A 23392-nucleotide genomic window follows, 5' to 3' on the forward strand; every position below is an offset into this window, starting at 1 on the left:
TGGGAGTTGGTGATGGACAGGGAGGCCTGGCATGCTGCAATTCTTGGGGTTGCAAAAAGTCGGACACAACTGAGCGACTGAACTGAACTGAACTGAACTGAACTGAACTTTTAGGACTTAAAGGAGCGTCCCAGGTGGCTCAGTAGTAAAGAATCCGGCTGCCAATGAAAGAGACAAAGGTTCGATCCCTGGATCAAGAAGATTCCTTGGAGAAGGAAATGGCAACCCACTCCAGTATTCTTGCCTGGGAAATCCCAGACAGAGAAGCCTGATGGGCTATAGTCTATAGGGTTTCAAGAGTCGGATATGACTAAGCAACTAAACAGCAGCAGTGACACAGGTCTTTAAATGTTTCCCTATTCTAATATTAGCAGTTTCAACTCTTTAAAAAAAAAAAAAGCACTATTTATTTACTTGGCTGCATCAGGTCTTGATTTTGGCATGCAAGATCTTTGATTTTCCCCACACAGGATCTTCAGTTGCCACATATGGGATCTAGTTCCCTGACCAGGGATCGAACCCAGGCCCCTCTGCATTAGGAGTGCAAAGTCTTAGTCCTCTGACCATCAGGGAAGTCCCAGTAATTTGAACTCTTTTCAGACTTTTGGGACCCTTGTGAACCCAGTAGCCAATGAATCAGCCATCCTCTGCCAACTCTGGGTCACCTATAAATCTGGCCAGAGTAAGGGATTTCCTCTACTTCAGATCCAAAATACAAAAATAAAATAAGCAATCAAACAAAAACCCTAGGAGGGGACTGGGAGATCAGCTTTACACAAGCTGAGTCAGTTTTCCAAAATAATGAGGGCATGGTCAGAATCTGCCATTTTCCTTTGGACTGCTCCCTTTGGACATCGCCCTAAAGCTGCCAGTGATGAATTCTAACTTTTCAATTGTTCTGCCTGCTGCTCATTGTCTCCTGTGGAAGATGCTCAAAACCAGAATACTTGTTTGTGGTTGGAAGGACTGCATTCCTAAGTGGTGCATGCATCTGACAAAGTTAACTCCGTAGGATTCTCCTTTTTGGTCCAGCTCTTCATTTCCACACTCTCCACAATGAAGGAGTTGGGCAATTTATATTAACAAATATTAATTGAATATTTACTGTGTGCCAGACACTCTGCTGGACTCTTTAGGTTTATCATCTCGATCAAGCCTCTTACTTATCCTCTTGGGTGGATGTTGTTTCTTCATTATAGGAAGGAGGAAATGGGGGTTTAGAGAAGTTCATGCTGGCGACAGTGGCAGTGAGTGGCATGTCCAAAACTTGATTGTCATCTGACTGCAGGGTCCTCATGCTTAACTCCGTTGGTTTAACTTGCTTAGATCATCCCCGAGGCCCCCTCCAGCCCCAAGCATCTTTTCTGAAACCTCTATATCTTCTGGTGCCCAACAGAGGAAGAGCTCACTGTAAGACTGACTGTAAAATCCCCGAAACCATTGTTCTCCCTGTTTAGCTGGCATCTCCAGACACAGAAGGTGCCTAGTCCATCTCAGGCATCCCCACTGTCAGAGCAGGGAATGTTGGCCACATGCCAGGCCAAACAATGCTCCAAATTACAGTTTGATCCACACCCTCTTGACCTTTTCTCAGAGGCATAGAGATTTCAGTAGCGCTCAAATCATTTCCCTGAAGGAGCAAGCAGAGGAGGCTTTTCTGCCACCCTCCTGACTCAAGCGCGCACAGCTGATGTTACCTGGAGTAATCAGAAGCATACAAGGTAACATCTTGCTCACACGAGAAAACTCTGATACCTGATTCAAATGGCCTGTGTGGCCAAGGTCTCCAGGAAAATCTGCTGCTCACAGAAACATTAAGTGGAGGGTTTCCCTTACTTTCCTGGTGATACAAGTCTTTCTAATGAGAAATACCCAGCTTACGGTTGCCTCAAGTCTTCAACAGAGTTTTTGGTACACGGCTTAAAAGACTCCTGCTAATGCGGGAGCTTACAAAATGCTTCCAGCTACCCATTTGCTCAGCTTCTTTATTGTGACTTTTTCTTTTTTCTGATAGGCTGCTTTAAAACAATTCTCAAATGTATCAGTGAGGAGGGAAAAAATTCCAGTCACTTGAAGAAAGCAGAATTGAAATACTATTTCAGCCATTCAAGTCATGGCACCCACGTCTAACACCACTCCTCCATGTAAATATATTGGAGAAGGAAATGACAACCCACACAAGTATTCTTGCCTGGAACATCTCAGGAAGAAGCAGCCTGGTGGGCTATAATCCATGGGTGCAAAGAGTCGGACATGACTTAGTGACTAAACAACAAACAGTTCAGTTCAGTTCAGTCTCTCAGTCGTGTCCAACTCTTTGCGACCCCATGAATCGCAGCATGCCAGGCCTCCCTGTCCATCACCAACTCCCAGAGTTCACTCAGACTCACATCCATCGAGTCAGTGATGCCATCCAGCCATCTCATCCTGGGTCGTCCCCTTCTCCTCCTGCCCCTAATTCCTCCCAGCATCAGAATCTTTTCCAATGAGTCAACTCTTCGCATGAGGTGGCCTCATTCCTTCCAAAGAAATTCCAGGGCTGATCTCCTTCAGAATGGACTGGTTGGATCTCCTTGCAGTCCAAGGGACTCTCAAGAGTCTTCTCCAACACCACACTTCAAAAGCATCAATTCAGTGCTCAGCCTTCTTCACAGTCCAACTCTCACATCCATGCATGACCACTGGAAAAACCACAGCCTTGACTAGACGGACCTTAGTTGGCAAAGTAATGTCTCTGCTTTTGAATATACTATCTAGGTTGGTCATAACAAACAACATACATATATATAGCATCCATATTTAACACTGCTCCTCCATATGTATATATAGAAGGAAATGGCAATCCACTCCATTATTCTAGATACATATTAATGTATGTATATCTCAACTATACTGTTGAACATTGAAAATGAAAGTTATACTTTGCCAGAATCATCTGGATTACTAACTCTAAGCTGCATTCCAGAGTCAGGCAGGAATAAATAATTACTGGAAGCCAGTCCCTCCCCCCACCATCCAGATCTGTTTATTTCACATTTAATTTTTTTTTAAGAATTCACAAGGGAGAACCGCCATCTGTCATTATTTCCTAGGGATCTGGAATTGAAACTTCCACTGCTACTGGCTTGTGATTTCCCCCAGCTCTCTAAAAGCTTCAGAGACCTTATTTTTTCTAACAGAGGCTTTGTCTATAGTGAATGGAACCCTGGCTACAAAGTCAGCTTGGTTAAAACAATGGGAGTTACACAGACAATAGGAAAGAAGGTGCTGGCTTAGTGCGCTGAGCGGTAACCCCCGCACAGCCATCTGCGGTGATCTGAGCCCAGCCACTCCTGACGCCGTCACGCCGTCAAGTTCAGGGACAGGCTGGTCTTCCATTCACTGCTTCCGTGGCTCCAGCAGAGGAAATCCAATGCGGGATATGGCATCCTCATATTTACACGTAACAATTCTCTGTTTAAGATTTCTCTGGGCTCCACACTAACAATGTCAGGCTGCCAACAGAATGAAGAGAAGGGGAGAGTCGAAACCACTGCGTGAATATTTCAGGCTCGTTTTCCCCTCCCTCTGCACCTCCTCCCCGCAGAAAACCCCTGCTTCAAAAATGTGAGTCACTCAAGATAATCTGCAGAATATGAAGATGGTGCAAGATTGTCTCACCATTTTCCCTGCGGGAGTTGAAAGCAGCGGCATCGATTTCATTGCCCAGGTCAGACACCTGACTGTCATCCTGACTTTCACAGCACATCCAATCAGGCACCGATTCCTGTTGTCCGACCTCCACAATGATGTTCTCATCTCCAGCTTCCTCTTCCCGTCCAGTGTTCGGGCCCTGGGCCTGGTCCTCACTGCCTCTCACCTGAGCTACTGCATCAGCTCCATCTGGCCTCCCTGCCTCCTGCCTCTCCCCTCACCACACACTGCCATGGCAGTGAAGGTTTAGTTGCTAAGTGGTCTCCGACTCTTGCAGCCCCATTGACTGTAGCCCACCAGGCTCCTCTGTCCGTGGCATTTCCCAGGCAAGAATACTGGGGTGGGTTGCCATTTCCTTCTCCAGGGGATCTTCCCAACTCAGGGATCAAACCCAGGTCTCCAGCATTGCAGGTGGATTCTTTACTGAGTTAGCCACCAGGAAGGCCCCAAGCACTGCCATGGGTTTTTCCAAACAGAAACAAACCTGATCACATCCATCCTCTGAAGAGCTTGGGTGGTTCTCCCTGATCTATGGAATAAAGTCTCAACTCCTTGCTCTGGCAGATGAGCCCCATCCTGGTCGGAAATCTATGAGCCTTGCTATCCCTCTTGGCCCCTTGAGGATTGAGAAGTAGACCACGGTCTGGATCAAGACAAGGACCACCCCTCAGGGGTAGCCCAGCTCATCCACTCAGTCTTTATCCTGCTCAGATGCTTGACACCAGCCGTAACCGCAGTGATGTCAGGGAGAGGGACACAGGCACATCTCCCAACGCTGCCCCCCTCCAAGGGGAATCCCGCAGCCCACCCCACAACACAAAAAGGCCTGATGTTCCAGAGGAAAACAGCACCTGTCAGAGACGGGAAATGTCAGAGCAGGGAACGTGGTGGTATGTGGTCTGTAAATCATGTTCACGGAGGGAATGTGAAAATCAAATTTGTCTTAATAGAAATCAAAAACAAAGAAAAATAATGGATGCCAAATGGTGGAGAGATTACTCCACCACATCCCAGTGTGCCTCCCAGGGGGAGAGTCATACCTGCCTGCACTCCGGCACTCCGGCACTCCGGGGTCTGTACCCTATCCTGGTCTGTTAACCCTTTGCCGCCCTCAGTGCCCAGGGGCGCTCACTTCCTATCTCTCTGGGCCTCTCCAGCGTTCACAGCTTTTTGGAACAGAGTGACATAAAGGACCGCCCCTATCCCCTGCCCGACTCAGGGACCCCTGATTTTTCTTCCTCTTAACAGATAGTTGCAACTTGGGCAGCCCAAACCCTGCATCCTGTGAGTCTCTATCTGCCAACAGTGGTTATTCACTGGCTCCAATCTCACTTGCACTTTCCCAGCTCCAGATGGTAGAGAATCTGTTTGCAAAGCAGGAGACCCAGGTTTGATTGCTGGGTCGAGAAGATCCCCTGGAGAAGCCACTGGCAACCCACTCCAGTATCTTTGCCTGGAGAATCCCATGGACAGAGAAGCTTGACAGGATATAATCCATGGGCCACAAGAGTCAGACATGACTGAGTGACTAACACCACCCCAAATGTCTTTCATCCACCAGGGACCCTCCAACCTTCTCCTACATACATGGCTCCACTTCTTCCTGGACGCACCCATCTCCCATCCCCAGCACACAGCACAGGACCAATTCCCATCACGTGCGACCTAGGATGGGCAGGGTGATCCAGAGAACAGTGACAATACAGGGGACATCATTATATTAAATAATATGTGTGTAGGAAATGTACCTCCTAAGGGAATTTGTATGTGATCAAACATGTTTAGGAATGATGAATATGTGTTTAAGTGGTAGAAATAGGTTGAACTGGATCAGTCGTATTAAAATTAATCATGTCCAAGTTAGCAAAATGCAGAAAACAGGAAAACCAATACAGTTTCTGAATTTTGACAAACATCTTAGGAAGACCATTGTCAACACAGGAATATCAAAGAAGAATAAACTCATTTTGCCATTTTAGGGACCACAGTAGAGACGGGAGGACCAGGGTGGAGCTGGAGATGAGCCCAGAGGACAGTCGCTGGGATCACCTGGGGAGGGATGCAGCCTGCATCTCACACTGCCCATTGTCTCCATCACTGCCGTGGCCACGAAGACCATGAGTGCATGTCAGTTCTCAGTGCTCATTAGCCATGGCCAATCAGCACCACTTGCCATGGCAGCGTCTCCTCCTCCTAGGAGACCTTCATCATTCAACTTCCAGGGCCCATGCTTTTCCTCTCCTTCACTCGCACAGCATCTCAGACTTTCCATTTCTTCTTTCTCTTCTCCACAAGCTTCAAATATGGCCGTACCCAAGGCTTTAATCAGCAGACATGTCTTTTCCATCAACACTCTTTCCTTGAGGGAGTCTCTTCCATCTTTTTTTCAGCCGTGCCACGCAGCTTGTGAGATCTTAGTTCCCTGACCAAGGCTCATACCTATATCCCTTGCAGTGGAAGCAAGAGGTCCTAACCACTGGACCGCCAGGGAATTCCCTCTTCTATTTTCTCGGCTTTAAACCCCATTGATGTGTGAAAGCTCCCACCTTGATATTTCCAGCCCAAGCCCCCCCACCTCCACTTGCACATGTAATAGGCAACTCTGATAAACAGGCCCCCTCACCTCCCCTTCTTCCAGTCATCTGCACCTCAGTAACTGCTAACTTCATCTTTCCAGTTGCTTGAATCAAAAATGCTGGCATCTTTTTTACTCATCTCTTTCACATCCTATATCCAGTTGCAAGAATCCCCAGAGCCTACATTTCCCACTTCTCACCACTTCCACCCCGTCGTACTGACCCAAACCAGCAATGTCTCCCATCTACACCTCAAGACGGCTTCCAAACTGGTCTCACTGCCTAGCCCACTCCCCATCAAAGTCTCTTAGCACAACCATTGGGATTCTTTAAAAATGTAAGTTAGATCATGCCAATTATGTCCACTCAAGACCCTTATTTCCTGTCTCAGAGGTAAAGCTGGAATCCCTGACTGAGGCCCTTCCTGGCCTCACCTCCCAACTATAGGGCCTCCCTGCTGGACCTCTAACACTCAAGGCAACACCTACCTCAGGACCTTTGCACTAGCTGTTTCTCCACCCAGGATGCACTTTTTCACATATCCACATGGCTTGATCACCCACTCTCCTCAGATTGCTGCAAGTGTCCCCTTCTTTGTGAGGCCTCCCTGGACTCCCTATTTTCACCTCGAACCCCATCACTCCCTATCTTCCATTCAGCTTTTTTAGATTTTTAAAAATTTATTTAAAATTTTTATTTATTGATTTAGCTGTGCTGGGCCTTAGTTGTGGCACACGGGATCTTTGGTCTTCATTGTGGCACGCAGGATCTTTTAGTGGTGGTGTGAAAACTCTTAGTTTCAGCATGTGGGATCAAGTTCTCTGACCAGGGATCAAACCCAGGCCCCCTGCACTGGGAGCATGAAGTCTTAGCCATTGGACCAACAGGGAAGTCCCTCCCCCCATTCATCTTTATTTTTCCTCTGTACCATTTATCATTTATTTGTCAAATTTTGTATGCACACACACACACACACACACACTAGAATGTAAGCTCCACAAGGACAGGAATTTCTATGTCTTATTCACTGCTATATTTTCAGGTCTAGGATAGATGCTAAATAAATATCTGTTGGCTGCTTTGCAGTTACACATTGGCTCATCTGTGTCACTTGCCATCTTGACCGCATGGGACCTCAGGGGACAGGATGACAAGTCACATCCTACCACAGTACCCACAGTGGGGCTTGATGGCACTGGATTGACCTATCCACCTTTTCTGTGCCTGTTATATCTCAGGATTTCCAGAGCCTACCTGTGTGTGTGTAAGTCGCCTAGTCATGTCCGACTCTTTGCAACCCCATGGATGATAGCCTGCCAGTCTCCTCTGTCCATGGAATTCTCCAGGCAAGAATACTGGACTGGGTAGGCATTCCCTTTTCCAGGGCATCTTCCTGACCCAGGGATCAAACCTGGGTCTCCTGCATTGCAGGCAGATTCTTTACCATCTGAGCCTCCAGGGAAGCCCCTAGTTACCTGGAGCCTGGAAAAAATGTGAGTAAACGCTTATTGAATTAGTGAAATCCAGATAATTCAGGTCAAAGAGGAACCTGAATTAAATGAGATAACAAGAAATCACAGATGTCGGGTCGGTTCAGTTCAGTTCATTTCAGTCGCTCAGTCATATCCGACTCTTTGCGACCCCATGAATTGCAGCACGCCAGGCCTCCCTGTCCATCACCAACTCCCGGAGTTCACCCAAATCCATGTCCATTGATGGACATCTAGCCATCTCATCCTCTGTCGTCCCCTTTTCCTCCTGCCCCTAATCCCTCCCAGCATCAGAGTCTTTTCCAATGAGTCAGCTCTTCACATGAGGTGGCCAAAATACTGGAGTTTCAGCTTTAGCATCATTCCTTCCAAAGAACACCCAGGACTGATCTCCTTTAGATCCAGGACTGGTTGGATCTTCTTACAGTCCAAGGGACTCTCAAGAGTCTTCTCCAACACCACAGTTCAAAAGCATCAGTTCTTCGGCGCTCAGCTTTCTCCACAGTCCAACTCTCACATCCATACATGACCACTGGAAAAACCATAGACTTGACTAGACGGACCTTTGTTGGCAAAGTAATGTCTCTGCTTTTGAATATGCTATCTAGGTTGGTCATAACTTTCCTTCCAAGGAGTAAGCGTCTTTTAATTTCATGGCTGCAATCACCATCTACAGTGATTTTGGAGCCCCCCAAAATAAAGTCTGACACTGTTTCCACTCTTTCCCCATCTATTTCCCATGAAGTGATGGGACCAGCCCAGCGTTTCTCATGATGTACTCTGCATATAAGTTAAATAAGCAGGGTGACAATATACAGCCTTGACGTACTCCTTTTCCTATTTGTGGGTTAAAAGATCCCTTTTCATGTTCTTCCCATCCACTGGTGTCTGTTACTGGCAACTGCGTCACTATGCATAACACACAGCAGCAGTATTTCACTGTGGGCACAGGAAGCTGTCCATCTCAGTTTACCAAGGATGTGGAGTTCCTGAGTTTCTGCCCACATTCATACTGGCTCCTGCCACCATCCACACATGAACTTTCTCCATCATGAGTGGAAGGGGCTCAGGATAAGTCATCATATGCCATGGATTCTAGTCTTCCCTCCACACTTACCACACTTAAGTATGACTTTACTCTTTGTGATTCTCTATTTCTTCATCTGAAGTTAATTCTTTTACAATGAAAGAATAACTGGCTTGTGAGTTTGGGAGAAAAGATTCAGGATTGGCTGTTAAAGGAGATGTATGGTTTATGAACATGTAGAAAGCCAAGATCACTAGCACTCACAGGGGACTCATAGAGGAAAAGCTCTGTGAGATAAATGTGTTTCCTTCTTTGATGGGATTATTAGACTGCATAGAAATGAAGCAGATCAAAGATTTATGAATTCAGTTGGTAAGTTCAGGGGAGGCTGACCTATGGATTGAATGCATGGACTACTGAGCCAGGTGTAAGGAAGTTGTTTCTACAATATATAAAGAGTATTTACAAATAAATAATAAAAAGATAACCCAGTGTTAAAATGGGCAGAGGATAAGAATAGACATTTTTCCAAAGAAATTTTACAAATGACCTATCAGCAAATGAGAAGATGCTATCATTAAGCATCCTTGAAAAGCAAATCAAAACACAATGAAATATCACTTTACACCTAGGAGAAAGACTATAATCAAAAAGACAGATTAACAGCTGTTGGCCAGGTTGTGGGGGGAATAAGCACCCTCATACACTGCTGGTTGAGATATAAAATGGTGCAGTGGCTTTGGAAAACAATCTGGCAGTATTTCAAAAAGTTAAACACAGAGTTACTGTGACCCAGAAATTCCACTTCAAGGTATATACTCAAAAGAAGTAAAAAATGCATCTGCACAAAAACATGTATGTAAATGTTCACATCAGCATTATTCATAACAACCAATAAGTGGAAACAACTCAAATGCCCATTGACTGACTAATGAATAAACAAACTGTGGCTTCTCCATACCATGCAATATTACTGAGCGACAGAAAGTAGTCAAGTACTGGCATATGCTCTAATATGGATGAACCTTAAAAACATTGCACTAAATGAGAAAAAAAACAAGTTACAAAATGCCACATCCTGTGTGATTCCATTTATATGAAGTATCCAGAAGAGGCAACTCGTAGTGTCAGAAAACAACTGGTGTTTCCCATGGTGGGGGTTTGGGGAGGGGGAATGGAGACTGACTGCTATGGGAACAGGAGATTCCTTTTGGGGGTAATAAAAACATTTTAAAATTGATCTGGTGATGGCTGTACAATTCCATGACACACTAAAAATCATTGAACTGTACCCTTTAAATGAAAGAATTGTATGGTATGTGAATTGTAGCTCAATAAAATTACTATTAAAGCAGGAGGCATATCAACAAACTGGATCTCAGAACAACAAAAGGCTGTAAAATCACATCCCAGGAAGAAAAGCTGAAGACACTGGGAATAAAACAGAAGATGCTATAGTCAAATATTTAAGGGCTCAACGTGGAAAGGGAATTAGGTGCTTGGTGTGGTCTCCAAGAAGACTCTGCTCCTCCTTCTGGATTGTTCACTGCCCTCCCACCCCCAATATCTCCTACACATTTACGAGTTCCAGCTTAACTGTCACCTCCTAGGGACATTTCCCCAACTCTTTGCTGTGCACACCTGCTCATCACGACATGTTTATTTAAGTACAGGGTTACAGTCTGAAGAACTCGGTGAATTACCAGCTCCATGAGGGGAGCATCTAGAATTTCAATCACCTTCGTCTCCCCAGAATTTATCACTGTGCCTGGCATAGATGAAGTGCTTAATATGTATTTATTAAATGAACAAACGAACAAGAAATATAACTATCAGAGACTACAAACAGTCTGAGAGTCTGAGTTGAGAGAGACTCGGTTCTCTAAAATTGATCTGGTGATGGCTGTACAATTCCATGATACACTAAAAATCATTGAACTACACACTTTAAATGAGTGAATTGTATGGTATGTGAATTGTGGCTCAATAATATCATCATTAAAGTTGGGGAGCATATCAACAAACTGAATCTCAGAATGACAAAAGACTGTAAAACCACATTCCAGGAAGAAACGCTGAAGACACTGGGGGTAAACAGAAGATGCTGTAGTCAAGGGAGAGTGGAGAGAGGGAGAACCTTCTGAGAGTCAGAGCTGCCAGCAGATTGGACAAGTTGCCCTAAGTACCTCCACACCTCCCTTCATGGGAACTGTTCAAGCATGTGAGGGACAGAGGCGTCAGGGAACAGAGCAATGTGCCAAAGAGATGGTTAGCCACAGAGACGGTTAGCCAAAGAGATGGTTAGCTGGGATCTCTTTCCCTGCTGTTGGAAATCCCATATATAGTCCATGTGCTCCAGAAAAGTCCTGAAAGGCAGATATGTGCATGCTTAGTCACTCAGTCGTGTCCGACTCTTTGTGACCCTATGGACTGCAGCCCACCAGGCTTCTCTGTCCATGAGGATTCTCCAGGCAAGAATACCGGAGTGGGCTGCCATGCCCTCCTCCAGGGGATCTTTCCAACCCAGGAATTGAACCAGGGTCCCCTGCTTTGCAGGCAGATTCTTTACCAGCTAAGCTACCAGAAAGAAAGTGAAGTCGCTCAGTTGTGTCCGACTCTTTGTGACCCCATGGACTGTAGCCTACTAGGCTCCTCTGTCCATGGGATTTTCCAGGCAAGAGTACTGGAGTGGGTTGCCATTTCCTTCCCCAGGGGATCTTCCCAACCTAGGGATCAAACCCAGGTCTCCCGCATTGCAGGCAGACACTTTACCGTCTGAGCCACCAGGGAAGTCACTAAGCTACCAAGGAAAAAAGCTACCAGGGAAAGGCAGATAACAGAAGTAATTTGTCAGCTGAATCACCCATAAACTCTCTACCAAGCAGCAGCCACAGATAACAGAGCGCCGCATCCTTCCAGATGATAGTAATGCAGCATTTCACATGGACAAATACTGCTTTAGTTAATGAGGGACGAGAACATCTCACAACCTCTCACATAGCTCATGCTTAATGGGTGACAGGCACTCTGCTAAAAACTTCATGTGCATCTGATTCTCTTCAAACCCACTGAGGCAAATACGTCATAGTTCATGTCACAGATGGAGAAACTGGGGTGTAGAGAATCATGTAGCCTTCTCAGACTAGCACATGGCAAAGCCCGTTCAGATCCCCTGGAAACTGAGTCCAGACTCCAGCAAAGGTTCCACGGATGCCTGCTGAGTCACTGGATGAATGGATGAAAGTGCCTCAGCTCCCACCTGAGGAAGAACTGAGCTTTTCTTAACCAAGTGCTTTGTTTTTATCTCACAAATGCTCTATATCTTAACGTCACTCATCTCTATCTGGATCACCCAATTCCAAGGCTAAAAATGGGGTTATTGAACAGCATTTCTTTGGCTCCAATTCCCACCTGTTACTGGAAGAGTATTCCTCCAATTGAACTGAACTGAAGTCGCTCAGTCATGTCCAAGTCTTTGTGACCCCACGGACTATAGCCTACCAGGCTGCTCGGTCCATGGAGTTTTCCAGGCAAGAGTACTGGAGTCGGTTGCCATTTCCTTCTCCAGGGATCTTCCTAACCCAGGGATCGAACCCAGGTCTCTCACATTGCAGGCAGACACTTTCCCACCTGAGCCACCTGGGAAGCCCCTAAGTCTTCCTCCAGGGGAGCCTCAAATGCCTCCTTGGATGGGCCTCCTCTCTGTTGTCCAGGCTTTTGTCTCCCATGGAGCTGCTGCAGGGCCCTCATCACGGGAGGCAGAGCCGCTCTGGGCCGCGGCCAGCCACCCCTCCCCGACCTTGGCTGAAGCTGACCGGCCCCTGCAGCCGCTGCGATGTCGCTACATCCACTTGGAAGGTGTGGTGCCACCTCCTGCTGGCACAGGTGCTGCCCGTGCTGGTGCCACCGCCACCGCCAGTGCTGGTGCCACCGCCCCCACGCAAGTGCCACCAACACTGCCAGCGCCGGGCTCACCGCCGCCGCCGCCGCCGCCGCCGCCACATCACCGGAGCTGCCACCACGTTGCTGGGTCATCACCGTGAGCAGCTGGGCCGGCGCCCCCCTGCTCTCAGAACGGGAGGTACATGGGACAGCGAGGGGCTTCTGTCGTCGTTCGCTCAAGCCCGGGCCATAGGCAGGTGAGGGACAGACTGAGTGACATCAAAGAAAAGAAAAGAAAGTGAAGTCGCTCTGTTGCGTCCGACTGTTTGCAACCCCATGGACTGCAGCCCACCAGACTCCTCCATCCATGGAATTTTCCAAGCAAGAGTACTGGAGTGGGGTGCCATGTCCTTCTCCAGGGGATCTTCCTGGGCCAGGGTCTCCTGTATTGCAGGCAGAGGCTTTACCGTCTGAGCCACAGGGAAGCCTGAGTGACATCACGACATACGCAAAATGACCTTCTCCTCTGGGAGAAGCATCACTCTGCCCTACCTTTGGGGCTTCCTGGGAGATGACCAGTTCCTCATGCAAACAGTTTCCTGGAAAACCCAACTCATGTTCCTGATATCTCCGCAGAGATAAGAGTGGAGGTAGAGAAAGAGTGGAAGCCAAGCTGAGACCTGCTTCATCCCCTCCCCTTCCAGCTGATGCACAGACACTGAGACACATGTTTGTGGCTCATCTTTCAAAATCCACAGGACCTCATGGTATGCATCTGTGACCTCATTCACCCTTGACTTTGCCTTGGTTCCCTTTCAGTCCTTTATCTTGGGTGTATCATTCTTATTATTGTATTACATGTATGTCTAAAAAAGTCCCTTTTCAAGACAGGAGAGATTACAGAAACAAAAAGACATTGAATGAAGAGCAGGAATGAGAACTTACACACACATATTTGTGAAAGGAAAGCCCATTTCTAAATTTGGTGTGCTTCAATGGGAGTTCTTTCTGAAGAATTCAAACAAGCAGAAATTCTTGGCCAAGTGACCTGGTGCATGCATGCTCATTCGCTCAGTCATGTCCAACTCTTTGTGACCCCATGGACCCCAGAGGCCCACCAGGGTCCTCTGCCCATGGGATTTTCCAGGCAAGAATACTGGAGTGGGCTGCCATGCCCTCTTCCAGGGGATCTTCCCCATCCAGGGATCGAACCCATAACCCCTGCGTCTCCTTCATTGCAGGAAGATTCTTTATTGCTGAGTCACTGCAGAAGCCCAAATGACTTGGTAGTTCCACGTGAAAAACAGGGCTCTCTCAGGAAGCCTTACGGAACATGAAATACAGAACAATTGCTCATTCCTTGTCCTCTGTAGACAGACATGAAGAACATTGCTGTGCATGGCTGATCCTGGGCACAGTTGGCCTTCAGGGCCCCAACCTCCTTGACCTTATAGCACCTTCAGCCTAGCCTAGAACTCCTTCCTTAAAAGAGGCTCTCATTAAGCTCTGGGTAGACCACAAGAGACAATTCATGTCTCTGCCACGTGCTGGCCCTATGCTAAGCACCACAACATCAAGTGATTTAATAAGACTGTCACCACCCTCCAGGGCCTCACCATCTAGAGAGGAGAAAACTGAAACCACACACCCAGGCTTATCAGCATGGCAGCCACTTATAATGGGAGGCAGCGTACATGGGTGGTTCTAGGTGAACGGTGGTTAGTGCATGAGCTCCAGTCCTCTTTCATGCACCTTAAACATGCACCTTGATTGAGTGTCCTCATCAGTAGTAAGCACCTACCTACAACAGCAAAAGCACTTACACTTAGCTGGCAAACAGAAGGCCCTCAATAAAAGGGAACTTGTACCATGATGCTTTTGAACTGTGGTGTTGGAGAAGACTCTTGAGAGTCCCTTGGACTGCAAGGAGATCCAACCAGTCCATCCTAAAGGAGATCAGTCCTGGGTGTTCACTGGAAGGACTGATGTGGAAGCTGAAACTCCAATACTTTGGCCACCTGAGGTGAAGAGCTGACTCATTTGAAAAGACCCTGATACTGGGAAAGATTGAGGGCAGGAGGAGAAGGGGACAACAGAGGATGAGATGGTTGGATGGCATCACCGACTTGATGGACATGGGTTTGGGTGAACTCGGGGAGTTGGTGATGGACAGGGAGGCGTGGCATGCTGCAGTTCATGGGGTCGCAAAGAGTCAGACACGATTGAGCAACTGAACTGAACTGAACTGAACCATGATTACACTCTGATTACTGAGAAGAATGTGAGACTCTGCAGGGGGATACAAAAGAGAGAAAGGTCAATCTAACATGGGGGTGCCAGGAGAAGCTTGGTGGAGGAGGTGGCACAGCGAGTAGGTGGTTTGACAGGCAAACAAGGTGGAGAAAGGCATTCTAAGGATAAAGAAGAATCTGTTCAAAGGCCCTGAGCCTTGAAACATCCTGAAATGTCGATAGAACTGCCAGTATGTCAGGCCGACCAGAGTAAGGGTTTAAGGTCAAAGAAAACAATGGAAAAACAAAATCAGATTTGCCTTTCAGAGAGGCTTAGGTAATATCTGTGCGTGCTAAGTTGCTTCAGTTCTCTGCAACTCCCTTGGAGTGTAGCCCACCAGGCTCCTCTGTTCGTGGGCAAGAATACTGGAGTGTGTTGCCATTTCCTTCTCCAGGGGATCTTCCCGACCCAGGGATTGAACTTGCATCTCTTATGTCTCCTGCATTGGCAGGTGGGTTCTTTACCACTAGTGCCACTTGGGAAGCCCCAGATACAGCTGAACATAATTCCAGTTTTCCAGGGTCACCACTGTAACGATCGGTTATCATGCATACAGTCGGGAGATATTAATGCCAGAGGACTTCTTGTAATTCACACGTTCTTTCCTCTGTTGGCAAGTTCTCAAAAGTGTTTTCTCTGTTTCAGTTTTAGTAACTAATTGGCTTCTTGTTCCATGCTGGTTTAGTTGCTGCATTAGGTTTTCTTTACCACTAATATCCAACAGAATGATTTTTAAATGCTCATCTTCCTAACCACAAGGCCAGTCTTAAGTGGCCACTTCCTGAGCATTCAGTAAAAGCCAGAGAGCAATCATTTGGCCTCAGAGGACACACCCAGCCATAGTGGTCTTGCAGATCAGGACTTGAGACAGAGGCAGATATGGGAGGCAAAGCACAGACAAGGGTCAGTACTGGGGCCAGAAGCGGAACCACATCCCAGGATGGAAGCAGTACGAGGAAACACAGGAAGCTGCTGAAGAAGAGGAAAAGGAGCATGTGCTGTGGCACAACATGGACGGACAAAAACGCAAAGTGGGTCTTTTAAGGGAATTTAGTGACAAAGGGGGCTTCCCTGATGGCTCAGACGGAAAAAAATTCACCTTCAATGCAGGACACCTGGCTTCGATCCCTAGGTCAGGAAGATCCCCTGGAGGAAGGCATGGCAACCCCAGCCAGTAGTCTTGCCTGGAGAATTCCATGAAGGGAAGAGGCTGGCAGGCTACAGTCCATGGGGGTTGCAGAGAGTCAGACATGACTGAGCAACTAACACTTTCACTTTTTCTTTTTTCAGTGACAAAGGTGGTCCCTGGAGGGAAAGTGTGAGACAGGCAACTAAACTGGTTGAAAATGTCTAGATTAATCTGCTCATTCACCATTCATGAGGTCAGCCTATTAGTCAAGTCTATTAATTCTCTTTGTTCAAATATGTCCTGGGTATTGAGAAAATAGCTTGACACCACAGAACAGCACATGGTCTCCAACCGAGAAGAACCTGGGACAGCGGGGAGGGAACTTAGCGCCATCCAGCACCTGATATACGCCAGATATCGCCCTCGGTGTGCTCAGTACACTGTCTCCTTTATTTTCACAACACTCCTTGATAAAACCAATAGTCTGTTTTTTCTGGCCCTACTTTTCAGTATCCCACATTAGAGAAAACAGGGGCAGCAGATGGGAAAGGCATCATTGTGTGAAGAAAGGAAGCTGCAAACTTAAAGTTTCAGACACCCATCACCCGAATCTCCCATCTCCTTCTTAGAACTGCAATCCTGGGGTCTGGTCTTAGATTTTCATAAGCATGGCTTTTTTCAGTTCACGTTTTCCCCTTTAACACAGCACTGCTCCCAAAACCCCATGTATTAATCCAGTCATTCCTTGTCTACCAGGCCTGCTAATAGGCTCAGTTAATGTGTGTGTGTGTGTGTGTGTGTGTGTGTGTGTGTGCGCCTGCGCACACACTCAAGTGCTAGTAGGTTGAATTCAGGCACAAATCGGCCAGGGTGTCAACTCCAAATTCCAGACACTGATGTCCTATCTCTGTTACTGGACTGTCTTTTTGTGTCATAGTTGCTGTAGCCCAGGGCTCCAGCACCAGTGGTATTTTGCTTGATTTAAGTTGTTAAAAAAAAAAAAGAGGAAAGAAAAAACCAAAATAAGATAATCATATCACCCCATCATGTGGTACATCAACTTAGTATGTATTTCACATTCAACTAAGAATTTCAAAGAGCGCTGCAGAAACAATGAAAGTAAGCATGAGAAATAGCAGGATCTCTATCAGTCACTCTTTGCTTCTCAGTGATTTTTCTCCTGAAAAATCAAACAATAAATTATCTATTCAGCTCCTACTATGTGCCAGGTTCTCTATATTCAGTGGAACATGTTAGGGTTTTTCACTGCTGTCTTTTCTTCAGTGAAAGGTTAAAGGCATTGATTAAAGCACTGATGCTTTAGCTGTTTTCTCCTCAAGGAATTTGATTATTATGAATGTCTTCAGAAGCTTAATGCTTTGATGGCTACGCAGAACTTTCTGGGTCTTTTTTGCTTTGTTTTGTTTTCTCCTACTATTGTTTTTCACCTAAAACTTTTCTTTCCCTACCCTCTGATTTTTTAGAGAGAAAAAAATATCTAGCATCTGGGGTCTGAGACCACTTGAAATGTCTGGGCTGGGGATTGCTAATGACCTCCCAGAGATAACCCAAACTGCTGATTTAGCAAAGCCCATTCTTGACCTTGACACAAGACAAGACAGGCAAAGGGGAAGGACTTGGGAGGGAGCCCTGAAAGAAAAAGGATCATAGAAGCGCTCAGATCTCGCCAGGCCCCCTCCCCCATTCAGCAAACACCTGGCTGAGTTGGAAAACATGACCGGCCCAACCTTCCTATTGGCATCAATTGAAGCTGTCAGCTGCCGGCTTGTCACCAGTTGCACTGGGAGGCCCCGGGCAGCCGCAAGAGCCCTAATTAGGCAGAAATGACACTTCTACAACTGACCTGCCAGGACCTCTGGCAAACCATTTAACATCATTAGTTAACATTTTTTAAAAGTGTGAATGTAAATGAACAGCCAGCGGCTTTCAATGGAGTTTGTCGGTGGCATCTCTCCCCCCTTCCCTGCTCACTCTTTCTCTTGTTACATGAATAGTCCGCTTGTTTTCTCCAGAATTGGGTGGGGTGGGGGGTGTGCACTGGGGAAGAAGGAAGAAGAGGACCAGTCCTCTGAGAGGAGAGACGTGTTAAAGCATAAACAAGCTGGGCTGAGGGGAGAGACCATCTCTTCCTGCCTTAGCCCGGTGCATGGAGAGCAGGAGGCCGGCACACGTCAGGCAGGCTACATGGATGTCAAGTCCTGCTCCACGAGCCGTGCCTGTGAGCGTGGACCCTGACCACCCTGGGCTTCGGGTAGGTGGGAAATGACTTCATGAGCCAAGTGCCTGAGATCCTCTTTCTCTCACACCTCTCACCACGTGTTGGGATTCTGAACAAGCCACTCTGAGCAAGCCACGATTTAGCAAATGCCTTAGGACAACGTGTGCACATATATATGTACAAGTACCTCATCCCTCTCTAAAGGAATGGCATGCTGGGGGTGACCACTTCAGACGCGTTTGATACTTACACACATCAGCTCATTTCCTACCTGAAGCGGTCATCTCCCACCTGGAATCACACTTCATTTTGTTCTTTGCTGTACACCCACAGAATCTGTATACACCAACACTCTCCATCTGTAGGAGGGGGAAGAGAGTTACACCGTGAACACATCACTTCAGGTGCCTCCAGGCTGCTCTCAAACTGTGTGCTCAGTGGGGCAGACAGGCTGAGAGGCAGCCCAGGGTAGAAGGGAAGCCACCGTTTGCGGGGGAGGGGGCAGGGGAGCAGTTGCTGTGGGCCTTTGACTTACCACCTATTCCTTGTGGGGCCCTGGGCAAGGTGCTTTGCCCTGAATCTCAGATGTTTTCATCTGTAAGATAGAGATAATGCCTTACTACTTCAAGTGAGGGGAAAAAAAACAACATGGAAATATCATGAGAACTGGAAAGTGGTGGATGAAAGTAAGGAGTTTGGACGCTTAGGAGCTGCCAAGATCGAGGTTCTCATCTATCATTTGGGGATTCCCTGGTGGCTCAGAGGGTAAAGCATCTGCCTGCAATGCAGGAGACCTGGGTTTGATCCCTGGGTTGGGGAGATCCCCTGGAGAAGGAAATGGCAACCCACTCCAGTATTCTTGCCTGGAGAATCCCATGGACAGAGGAGCCTGGTGGGCTACAGTCCACAGAGTCGCAAAGAGTCGGACACGACTGAGTGAATTCACTCATCTATCATTTATCTTGGAGATTTGAAATTGCCAGTCTGTCCTCTGGACTCCCAAGGCAGGCTCCACAAAGCCACAGCACCACCAGCACCTCCCAGGTCCCTCCCTACCCCACCTCCACTTCTGCCTATTCTCAAAAGGGCTGCAAGTATCCAGTTAGCCCCAAAGTTGTTGATTTTTTCCTTAAGATGTTATGGAAAAATCCCAACGAACTTTTGGGCCAACCCAGTACTATACAGAGAAGTGCATGGGTGCAAAACAAATGCAGCTATATTAGCCACTTCCTCTCTCTGCTGGATCCTTAAACAGTACAAGAAGGGGAGCACAGTCTTGTTCATATCTGGGTTTCCCAGAGCCCCAAGGACAGTGGTAGGTACACAGCTGTTTGCTATTTTGTCCTTCAGTGGAGTGCAACTCTTTTGTCACCCCGGTGGACTGGGGCCTGCCAGGCTCCTCTGTCCATGGGATTTGGGAGGCAAGAATACGGGAGTGGGTTGCCATTTCCTCCTCCAGCGGACCTTCCTGACCGGGGGATCGAACCCACATTTCATCTTCTGCACTGAAGGCAGATTCTTGACCGCGAAGCCCTCAGGGAAGGTACTCAGAAGATGCACAAAAAACGTCTGCTAAGTTGAAACGCAATTGCCCTGTCCAGACCTGTGCTTAGGGCAGCCAGGATGCTTGCGCTTTAGGAAAGCAGCAGAGACCTTCCGTATTACTTGTCCCTGAATTAAAGACGAGTAAAATCAAGCGGGCAGCAGCAGCGTGTGGTGGAGAATGCCTGTAAGTAGTCATGAGAGAGGAGCGAAAGAAAACAATCTTAGTTTTGGGGCGGAAAGCGAAAGAAAATACGAGGGAAAATGTCCTTAATAACAGTAAATGGGAAAGGGAGAGAGCAGCTCGTCGTGATGGAGCATTTAGTGCTTTTAAGCTAAATACCTCAGCATATTAAGCAAATAGAGAAAAGCCGGCTAGTGGATGTCAGCAAATTGAACCGACGGGCGCGCAGGAAGCCAATAGGAGGTGGCTGGCGGTGACCCCTTTCCCCATCACGTGCCTGCTCCGCGCCGGCTTGTTTGGTGATGCTTCGTCCCTCCAGCTGCGGAGCTTATTGAAAAGCCCTCGCTCCCTGCCTGGTTTTGGCACATTTTCTGCAGGTGCCTCCTACTGCGGCCACAATGGGCTGCTAGGGAGGTTTAGACCTGTCAACAGCGACCGGGGAGGGGGTGCGGGGGGTGGGTGTGGGGGAAGCACGGCCATTGTCTTAAAGGGCCAGCGACATTGTGCGCCGCCGCCGCGGAGCCCGCAGCCCCGCACCTGCTAATGAGACGAGTCCTTTTCTCCCGCTCTCTCTTTCTCTCTTTAATGATTTAACTTGATCGCTTTGGTTCCTTTCTGGAAGGGGAATTGCTCCATTGATCATATAAAGTAATTGCCCGTAAAACATGGCTCTGCAACGACTGCTACTTCCCTGGCTGAAAATGTCACAGCAATTGAAAAGCTCTTAGCCCAGTTCAAGAATGGGGTTGCTCAAGAGAACAATCTTTGCATAGGTTCCCGCCGCCCCCTCCCCGCGCTGGCGTGTTGCGAAAGTTACAAGTTTTGGGTGCGCTCTATGGATCTGTAGGACAATTTCCCTTCCCTGTAGCGAAGCATGATTTTGCCTGAGACTGTGGGACACGACCCAAACTGAGCTAAAAACAGCCTCAACCTGAATATTGGATATATTCGGTGAAGCCCAAGAAACTGTTTTCTGATTCACCGCTGGCTTTCTTTTTTCAGAAGCCCTGAATTCCAGCGCGGGGGGCACGGGGGTGTGTGTGTGTGTGACGCCCACGTGGGTCAAGCTGATTGAGGCGAGCATTCTTCCTCAGTTCCTGCCATCTAGGAAGACAGTCTCTCTGTCTAGAGGTAGCAGGGGCCTTCGCTCGGAAAGAGGAATCGATTTTCTAATTGCTTAAGATTTGCTGATTTTTTCCAGAACTGTCACTTGGCGGCAGCAGCGACACACTGTGGGAACGGGGATCACACACTTAAGGAGTTTTCATAAATAACTTCATTAGTCATTGCTGCACCAATGTAAGGGAGTAATTCACCTGGAGAAAAATTACTTTGTCGTAGGCATGAAGCTGCGAGCGAAATAAACAGTGGTTTGTGATGGTTTCATTTTCCTCTGACAAGTGAAAGCTTAAGTTTATATCTGAACAAGAGAGAGAGAGAGAGGGGGTTATTTTTCCCCCCAGTTGGTAGTAAGCACCACTTGCTAAATGAGATGCTGCCGAGTTACTAATTTGGGAACCAAGCTTCAGGTGAATCACCTTCCAACTGTATGAGCCATAAATATTTTTTTGTAGCTGATGAAGGGCAGAAGACATGCTTGTTATTGTACTTAAGAAAAAAAAAGGCAAAAACATCTGCTTGCTTACTTGAAAGAATATAGGGAACTTGGCTATAAAAAGGTCATTTTAAAAGTATAAATCTGAAGAAAGCCATAGAATTTTTTACATCTAAACCCTCTAAAAGGTCGTGGTACAAGCTTCATAACTATAAACAGGTACAACACTTTTTTCTTGGAATTTTGGATTTTAGACTTTTAAATCTTTTAATATTGTCAGAATACACATGATACCAGGGCAATTACACATATTATACCAAAATACACTATATATATAATAAAAGGTGTTTTCCCTTTATCTACACATATGATGAAGAAAAATTTAAAACTCTTTACATTTAAACCCATTAAATAAACTGATTCCTGCATAAAAAGAATTACGTTCATCAATCAATCTTTCATCAGCAACAGGAATTTATTTTTTCTATGTGCTTATTATAAGGGAAGATCTTTTTCTTTTTGGGCGGAGGGAGATCTGTAAAATGAGGGAGTGGACATTCTGCCTGGCTCTGTGATTTACCTATCTATAAGAACGATGCCTATCATGGCAAATAGTGAGATGAACACTAAACAGGATCACACAGTTATTTCTAGCCGCTCTCCCTATTAGGCAGTCAAGACAAGAGGAAGAGTGGGTTGAGTTAAGTAAGGCCCTGAGGTCAAGACCAGGAGCACCCGAACCGTCAAGGCCAGATCCCAGATATGTAAAGCATAGTAGGAGCAGAATAGTGCCGGGAAGGTGGCGTTCACGGTGGGGGCGGGGTGGGGTGGGAGGTTGGCTGGCCTGCGGCTGATGCCCTGCCTGGCGTCCTCTATGTGAACTCCTGGAGCGGGAGCCTGTATGGACCCTATTGACACTGGTTCACCATATTTCTGGAAGGGGGAAGAGAAAGAATATTTGAAAAGGAAGAAAATAAGCCAAACCAGCACATCATCAGGGAATGAATATCAAATCTGCTCGAAGCCAGGACTGGTTTCACTTTTGCATCTTCCCTGCAAGAGGTCTGCATAGAATTCCAAAGTTCAGACACGACAAAACGGGGCTGCACGTCCTATTCCTCATGTTCATAGCACATGTTAAACCACCTGACTTTACAAGGTAGAACTTAACCTTGGGTTACACATGTTTGAACTTCATACTAAAGAGAGTTTGTCGAGATGTTTGGCATGTGTTTGTTTGTTTTGCTTTTTGGTTTGGGCAGGGGTTGTTTCTTTTGTTTTTAGCCGTGCCATGCGGCTTCTGAGATCTTAATTCCCCAACCAGGGATGGAACCTGGGCCTCTACAGTCAAGGTGCAGAGTCCTAACCACTGGACTGCCAGGGAATTCCCAGACTCGTGTTAAAAAAAAAAAAGAAAAAAGAATGCATTTTAAGGTGCTATATCATCTCTATGTCTATGCACACCTATCCAATGAAAGGTGCATGCTTACTGTTCTGAAAGGGAAGACCTAACATGCTTCATAATCAGATTCTGTAAATTTACTTTCGCAATGAAAGCCACAGGCTTCTCAGCCTGAGCCCTTTATTTACTCAGTGTTCACGGATTACATCCACTAAAAGTTAACACACAGAAATGTTAAGACCTTTTGTGCTCAAATAAAAAGTTAACACCAGGCAGTTGGGTAACAGTACCTGTTGAAATGTTTGTATTCTCTATATAAGGTATGCTTGCTTTCCAGTTAGAAAAGGATGTCAATTTGAAACTTGCTTTATAGTTCCTGAA

General features: G+C 46.8%; 1 protein-coding gene across 1 annotated transcript in view; it reads right to left on the reverse strand.

The window, feature by feature from the left end:
- HSPA12A (heat shock protein family A (Hsp70) member 12A) overlaps nt 1-18711 on the reverse strand; it is a 163902-nt gene extending 145191 nt beyond the window's left edge. The window contains exon 1 of the mRNA XM_040254823.1: nt 18600-18711. Coding sequence (XP_040110757.1) covers nt 18600-18687 — 88 coding nt within the window. The 5' untranslated portion in view covers nt 18688-18711. The remainder of the gene's footprint in view (nt 1-18599) is intronic.
- Between the last annotated feature and the right edge of the window lie 4681 nt (nt 18712-23392).

The sequence above is a fragment of the Oryx dammah genome, unplaced genomic scaffold (assembly GCF_014754425.2).
Source record: "Oryx dammah isolate SB20612 unplaced genomic scaffold, SCBI_Odam_1.1 HiC_scaffold_14, whole genome shotgun sequence".
Classification (NCBI taxonomy): Eukaryota; Metazoa; Chordata; class Mammalia; order Artiodactyla; family Bovidae; genus Oryx; species Oryx dammah.